Source organism: Oryzias melastigma, linkage group LG2 (assembly GCF_002922805.2).
Source record: "Oryzias melastigma strain HK-1 linkage group LG2, ASM292280v2, whole genome shotgun sequence".
Classification (NCBI taxonomy): domain Eukaryota; kingdom Metazoa; phylum Chordata; class Actinopteri; order Beloniformes; family Adrianichthyidae; genus Oryzias; species Oryzias melastigma.
Genome location: NC_050513.1, coordinates 1,288,660 through 1,295,937, shown reverse-complemented (window position 1 = coordinate 1,295,937; position 7,278 = coordinate 1,288,660). Strand labels below are relative to the sequence as shown.

Genomic DNA, 7,278 nt, shown 5'->3' with positions numbered 1-7,278 from the left:
CTGATGCCCTCATGCTAGTGCTTGACCCCTGCCTGCCTGACCCTGATTTAGTTTTGTGGACTTTTAGCTGTGCATCACGCCCGTTGCCCTGTCTGTGCTGAATAAACCTGCTGCACTTGGATCCAGCTGTCTGCCTGTTCCTGACAGAAGACTTCGCCAAACATGGATCCAGCAGCAAGTGTACCCAGCCTGTCAGACTCGGCTGGTTATGCTGCCATGCTACAGGAGCAGAGTCGCCAACTCCAGCTGCTTACTGCTGCGACTGACGCCATCACAGCACACCTTCAAGCTAACATGCCCGACGACGCACCTAGTCCACCTCCAGCTCTCCCTTCAGAGCTGAGGTTGGCGCTCCCGGATAAGTTTAATGGAGATCCTGAGCAGTGCAGTGGTTTCCTCCTGCAATGTGACTTGTTCCTGCGTCAGCAACCACTCCTCTACCCGACGGAAGAGACTAAAGTGACTTTTGTGTGCTCACTCTTAACTGGAGAAGCAAGAGAGTGGATTGCTGCACTTTGGACTGGAGGAGCACTGTCCTTCCAGTCATATGCTGCTTTCACATGGATGCTACACTACGTGTTCAATCACCCAGCGGACGGCAAAGATCCTGGTGAGCAGCTATATGGGATCCAGCAGGGGCACCAGACTGCAGCTGCCTATTCACTCCGGTTCCGGACCCTGGCAGCACGTACTGACTGGACTTCTAGTACCCTGAAGATTGCTTATCGAGAGGGGCTCACAGCAGAGTTGCAGTGGGAGTTTGCGTGCCGCGATGTGGCCTTGGATTTGGACCAGCTCATCACGCTCACCATCAGGCTCGATAACCTACTGAGGACCCGGCGGCCGCAGAACTCAGTCATGGTGACTGCCACGCCCGTCTCATCTCTCCCCATGAAGGCCTCCGGTTCCAACCACAAGCCCATGCAGCTTGGTTCCACCCAACTCTCTCCAGGGGAGCGACTGAGACGTTTTCGGGAGAACCTATGCCTCTAATGCGGTCACCCCGGTCACATTCTGAACACCTGTCCCAATCGCCACCCACGGCGTTCTGCAAGGCCGGTGAGTGACTCCACACTCACCTTTACCTTGCCAGTGACTTTGTGCTTTGACGGCCATGTAGTAAAAACACTGGCCATGATTGACTCTGGGGCAGCAGGGAACTTCATTGACCTATCTTTTGCCCGCACTCATAATGTTCCTTTGCTGTCCTGCAACGCCCGCGTGGCAGTCACCGCCCTTGACGGAAGGCCCCTGGGGCCCGGCTGTATCCAGTTTCTGACTCCTGACATCCAGATCATCGCACCCGATCATCATCATCATCATGAAGCCCTCCGTCTCTTCACGATTGAGTCCCCCCGCTGTTCCATCATCCTTGGTCTGCCCTGGGTGAAGAGGCATGAATCCACAATCATCTGGTCAGAGCACAGGCTGTCGTTCTCATCCACTCACTGCCAGCGCCACTTCCTTGCCCACAAGCCTCAGCCCGCTGTTCCCAGACCTCACCAGCTGTCCCTCATTCAAGCAATCACCACCAAGCATTTATAAGGAGGCTTCAGGCTGTGCTCAGGTGCGAAGTCTTGTTTTGGTGTACTCCTGCATTTCTGAGCGTTGCCTCCTTCAGTCCTGTTCCTGCTTAAGCCTTCCTCGACCCCAGCCTGTCTTTGACCTCCGTTCTGCCTCAGCCTGTGACATACTCCTCGCCGTGCCTGACCCTCGCCTGGATCCTGACTACTCTGGTTTTCCTCTGATGCCCTCATGCTAGTGCTTGACCCCTGCCTGCCTGACCCTGATTTAGTTTTGTGGACTTTTAGCTGTGCATCACGCCCGTTGCCCTGTCTGTGCTGAATAAACCTGCTGCACTTGGATCCAGCTGTCTGCCTGTTCCTGACAATCGCAGGTAATGTGAAATTTCTGGTTGTATTTAGTTCTCCATGCTCTTGTTGGTGCAGTTCCATTCACATGTTGTTCTTCTTTCCCACTCTCCTCTGGAGAGCAGGAGAGATTTCAGATCCCCGGTGGATCGCCCACGCTCCCACTCTTGGCCGTGGACCACGTCCCCGACACCATCCTGCATCTCTGAGTGAGAGTGATTCCTGCTGGGTCGTCTGTCCTCCTGGTCGTGGACTGCACTTCTGCTTCATCTTGACTATGGACTTAATCATCACTCATCCCTCAGCTCCATCTGAATGAACTCTTAGATACGTAGTTGTAGAAGCTAATCTTTCTTTAATAGTTCTAGTATCACCTGTCCGTCCTGGGATAGGATCTCTCCTTCATGTGGGAATCCCTAAGGTTTCTTCTTTTTTCCTGACTCAGGTTTTTTAGGAGTTTTTCCTTACCGGGAGGGAGGGTCTAAGGACAGGGATAACCAGTTTATTTAGTCTGTTTAGTTTTTAACTATTGTTCATATTTTATGACTAATTTTCTGCATCTGTAAAATTACCTGCATGAAGCCCAATGAGGCAAATTTCCTTTGTGATTTTGAGCTATATAAATAAAACAGAATTAAATTGAAATTTTGTGCTTACTTCTAACTTCTATAATTTGCACAAAATATAATTTTATGGAGAGTAAAATGTTGAAAGTTATTTAAGGTTTAAGTTGATTTATTCTGGAATAATATTCCTGCCTTTTCAATATTCAGAATTGTGTTAAAAACTTACAGTTTTAACATTTTTTAAATTGGCAGTCTGCTGCTTTTTGGACTATTTTGGTATTTACTAAGATTTTTTTAGGCTATTTTGGAGTTTAGCTAATATTTCAGCTGCATGCTAGCTGTTTTGGCCAACCTAAGTTTTTTTTTTTTTTTTTTTTAGGCTAATTTGGCATTTAGCTAACGTTTTAGCTGACTATTAGCTTCAGAGTTTTCAGCTATCAATTTCAGCATCTTCAGGAGCCAACTTAATGTTTGCTTTGGATTTTGGCTCCTTGTGTGATCGAGTTTGACCCTCCTGTCCTAAGTAATTCCTAGAACTATACCTGTAATTTTTTTCTTTAGGCTGTGATGTTTCATTGATGCAATAAAAATGGCGATCACTCTCAGAGTTATCCGGCCGTACTGTATGGATCCAAATTCCAGCTCAGACGAGGAACACAAAGACGTTCATGGATCTATTTATCAGGAAGTGGATGCATCAGAATGCTGCGGGGCGGAGCTTGTGTCTTCCCGTTGTACGTTCTCGTAATACAAACAAGCTTTTATCAGTGGCATTTTTCTGTCTGCTTCTGATCCATCATGATTTAAGTAAAAAAATATTCAGAGATGAAATTTTAAGCTTTAATTCTTCCTCCATTATCAGAAAAATCCAACACGAACATGTTGAAAACAATGATTTCATTGGAGTGTGTCTTTAAATAAACTACATTTTGCTAAGGTATTCCATTGAGGTAGTGGCTGCAAGCATTCTCCATTAGGACTTCCATAAAAAAATAACAGGAAAGGATTTGATGGGTCATATTAAATAAAATGTGATAAAGTCAGCAGATAATAAATTATTTAAAAAAAACATTGAAAATTAATTTTAACAAATTCAAATGAGATTCCGTTTAGTCTTATGGTGGGGTGGGTCAAGAGAAAAATGGCAGTTTGTGTTTTAAAAACACGTGTTTCTTGTGTTTTTTTTTTAAATTCGATGGGTAGGATGTAAAATGTCCTCCATTTATAGAATGACCCATAAACAGAGCTTCAAAAATCATCACCTTGTCTTTCTTGTGGCGGCCGTGGTGCAGTGGTAGGGCGGTCGACTCCTGATTGAAAACAAACGGGTCCGACTCCTGCCTTGCCCGCCCATGTGTCGAAGTGTCCTTGGGCAAGACACTGAACCCCGAATTGCCTCTGGTTGAAGGTCTGCGCCAGTGTCCGGCAGCAGAGCCATCACCAGTGTGTGAATGTGTAAATGAGTGAATGGGTCTGTGACTGTGAATCGCTTTGGGCCCTCAAAGGAGAGTAGAAAGAGCTCTACAAGTATACGCTGTTTACCATTTCTAATTTATAAAAAGACCATCACTTCTCACGGACATGCAAACAGAGCTTTTACGCACAGCGCTGTATGCTTTTATTGATATATATTTATTTATATATGTATATATATTAGAATAAGTTAGACCCATATTAAACTAACTAATTAGTTAAAAAGAAACATGCAACCTTTGGGAGACAAAACCGTCAAAAATGTGAAAAAAACTCCAAACAACCACGTAAACATGAAAGATAAACCCTCGCTAGTGTTAGAATAAAACACATTATGAACATGCACCTCCTTTTTAATAACGCTACAGCTGGGTTGGTTCAAATAAAAAGACTAACTTCTTTGGCACGACAACGGCAGTTTTTGTAGGACCAAGTGACAAAACAGACAAGTCCCTTATCAGAACATACTTTTTTTCATATTCCTTACCTCCCAAAATGAAAGAAATTCATTTTAAAACAATAACATATATCCATGTAAAGAATTTTTTAGATTTAATATGCAAGATAATGTATGCCTGTTACAACAAAGCAATGATTGGATTTCAACAAAAACTCAATTCCTTCATTTAGCTATATTAATATTCAATTTGGTTGTATTTAAAAAGACAAAAGTATACAGTTTTTGTTCTTTGTAATTTTATTATTTTAGGGAAATTATTCATTCACAAATGTGTTTTTTTTAATAAGCCCCAACCAATTGTTTTTCAGAAACTATTCAAAGAATAAAAAATGCTTTGAAACTTTAAGATTATTTATCAGTTTATTCAATCTAGTATATTTTTCCTTCTTATTTATTTATTTGGGTTGTTTTAATACTTTACAATTATTTTCATTTTATTTATTTATGTATTTCGTAATATTTTAGATAATGGTTTTTATTCATTTATTGACTTTATTTATGTATGGTATTTATAAGATCGGGTGACGTAAAAGGGTAGGAACCTTATTTTCTTACACATTTGTTCCCTGGGGAAGAAAAATAAAGTTGAACCTGTGTGAAGCTGGAAGCATTGAAAACTCTGCCGCCTGAACAGTTATACGTTTGTTATTTACTTATTTATGAAAACTTACATAATCACGAAAGTGTAAGGTTAAAGAATTGAATATGTTGATATATATAAATATATTTATATAATATACGCGAGATATAATAATAACAAACCCATGAAGACCCACACGCCTTACCAGTAGGTGGCGGTAATGCGGCTTTACGCTGTGTGCGTCTGCCATAAAACCACACAAGAAGACATTTAAAAATGACCGCGGTTATGGATACATGTTTTTCTTTCTCTCTGTTGTTGTTTTTATCAAAAGGTGAGTGAAATCATTTTTAAATGAAATACAGTTAAAATATTTTGTCTTATAGATTTCGTCCTCGTTTTATCTAAGAAGTTTCATAGATCGAGTTCTCATTCATTCATTACAACTGAACTTTCATTTTCTGTTGTTTTAACACTTTGAATTCAAAAACCAAACACTGCGGGATAAAAGTGTTTTTTAAAATGTATTTTTATTTTTAATTTCTTCTGTTTATGATGCTTCTTGTGACATTTTGCGGCTGTTTGCTCTTTTAGAAAGTAATGAAATATTTCTTTGTGTTCCTGCAGCTGAGTCTGCTGTGGTTCAGACTCAGCAGACTGTGATAGCAGCAGCTGGAGGAGAAGCTCATCTCAGCTGTCAGCTCTCACAACCTAAAGACGTCTCTGAAATCACATGGAAGAAGATAGTATCTGGAACTGAGGAAAACATTGGATTCTACAGCCCATTTCATGGAGAAAGAGTGGTTTCTAAATTCAGAGGAAGAGTCCAGATCAGCAGCTCTGGAATGAAGAACAGCTCCATGGTGGTGAGGAACGTTTCAGAGGAGGATGAAGGATGTTTCCTCTGCTTGTTCAACGCATACCCTGAAGGAGCTCTGAAAGGAAGAACGTGTCTCCTAGTCTACGGTAAGACGCTGGCAGCACGTCAGCGTGACTCCTCCATGCGTGTTCCTCACACGTGTTTCTCTGCAGAGCTGGATCAACCGCTGCTGCACGTCCGAGCTTCAGCTGCAGGGTCCGTCATCAGCTGTTCAGCTACAGGCAGACCTCCCCCCAACGTCACCCTGACGGTGGGACAGCAACACCTCCACTCCTACAACTGCACCGTCAGCGTGAACGCCAACAGCACCTTTACCGTCACCGCCGCCGCTGTGCTGCCCGGTCCGGGCTCCACAAACACTCAGGTTGGATGTTCAGCTGCAGTCTTCTCTGGTCCTCAGCTGACGGCGTCTGTGCTCCTTCCTGGTGAGAAAGAATCTCTAAACTTTAGGATCTGGTAACGGATTCTTGGTGGTTCTGATGTTTGGGTTTCTTCCATCAGCTTTGAGCGTGAAATCAGCATCTGTTCACAGTCGAGACAGTAAGTTCAGACTCTCATCATGTTGGTGCGTCTTTGGTTTGGATCATCATCTGATGAAGTTTCTGTCTTCTGAAGGATTGGCTTTAATAAGTGCAGCAGTCATGGTGGGATTGATTCTCTCCTCTGCTCTGATCTTCTACATCTGGAGACGTCATTTACAGAAAAGGTATTTCTGTCAATCAGCACTGATGGAAAACTGAGTCTGTTTGTGTGTTTCTGAGTGTTTTTATTGTCTTTTAGATCATTTTGTACAGAATGCTGGACACACACACTAAGTAAGATTCTATCATTACTAACTTTCACAGATATTTCTCACTTTCTCGTCTTGAAACATTTAAGAGTTTCCATCTTAACATCCGTTTCATTTTGTTTTGTTTTAGGTTTTATTTTGTAGAAAAACTGAACAACACACAAAGACGGAAGAGAGATTGAACAAAAACCGTCAAGGATTCAAATGTGTTTTTATTTATTTTTTATACAAACATCTGTTTGGTTGAAACTTGAAAATTCAAATAATTGAACAACGTTTTAATTCAAAATGTATATAGTGTAAATTAAAAAGTGTTTCCAGTTTTTTCTTCTTCAGTTGTTGACTTTCACACTTTCTTAATTGACCACTAGAGGTCACTGTAACACTAAACATTAGAAGGACCTGAAATACTCCAGAATAGGCCAATTTTTATTTTAATTTCTCTTGGTTTAAACCTAGTGGTACTGTAAAATCTGGAATTGACTTCTGGCTCATTTCAAATAACCTTCTGCAAAACCAAGTAGACGTTAACATCTCAGCAGCTCCCCTGACTGATCATTGTCTGATTGAACTTACTATTAGCTCTCAAATCAAATCCTTTGGGAAAGGCTACTGGAAATTTAACTCCTCACTACTCACTAATGAAAACTTTTGTAGT

General features: G+C 41.9%; 1 protein-coding gene across 1 annotated transcript; it reads left to right on the top strand.

Annotated features, from left to right (window-relative positions):
* Nucleotides 1–4,880: 4,880 nt before the first annotated feature.
* Nucleotides 4,881–6,943, top strand: LOC112159951 (OX-2 membrane glycoprotein). Its single transcript, XM_024294220.2, has 7 exons — nt 4,881–5,284; nt 5,578–5,916; nt 5,983–6,255; nt 6,332–6,370; nt 6,446–6,536; nt 6,611–6,645; nt 6,751–6,943. The coding sequence occupies exons 1-7, from the start codon at nt 5,227–5,229 to the stop codon at nt 6,762–6,764; spliced, it is 849 nt and encodes a 282-aa protein (XP_024149988.1). The 5' UTR covers nt 4,881–5,226; the 3' UTR covers nt 6,765–6,943.
* Nucleotides 6,944–7,278: the final 335 nt, after the last annotated feature.

Bases quoted from the DNA above. Each gene is read 5' to 3' on its own strand.
- LOC112159951 (XM_024294220.2), top strand. From the start codon at position 5,227: ATGACCGCGGTTATGGATACATGTTTTTCTTTCTCTCTGTTGTTGTTT. The intron at 5,917-5,982 runs GTAAGACGCTGG...GTTTCTCTGCAG, and splicing joins AACGTGTCTCCTAGTCTACG to AGCTGGATCAACCGCTGCTG. The intron at 6,537-6,610 runs GTATTTCTGTCA...ATTGTCTTTTAG, and splicing joins AGACGTCATTTACAGAAAAG to ATCATTTTGTACAGAATGCT.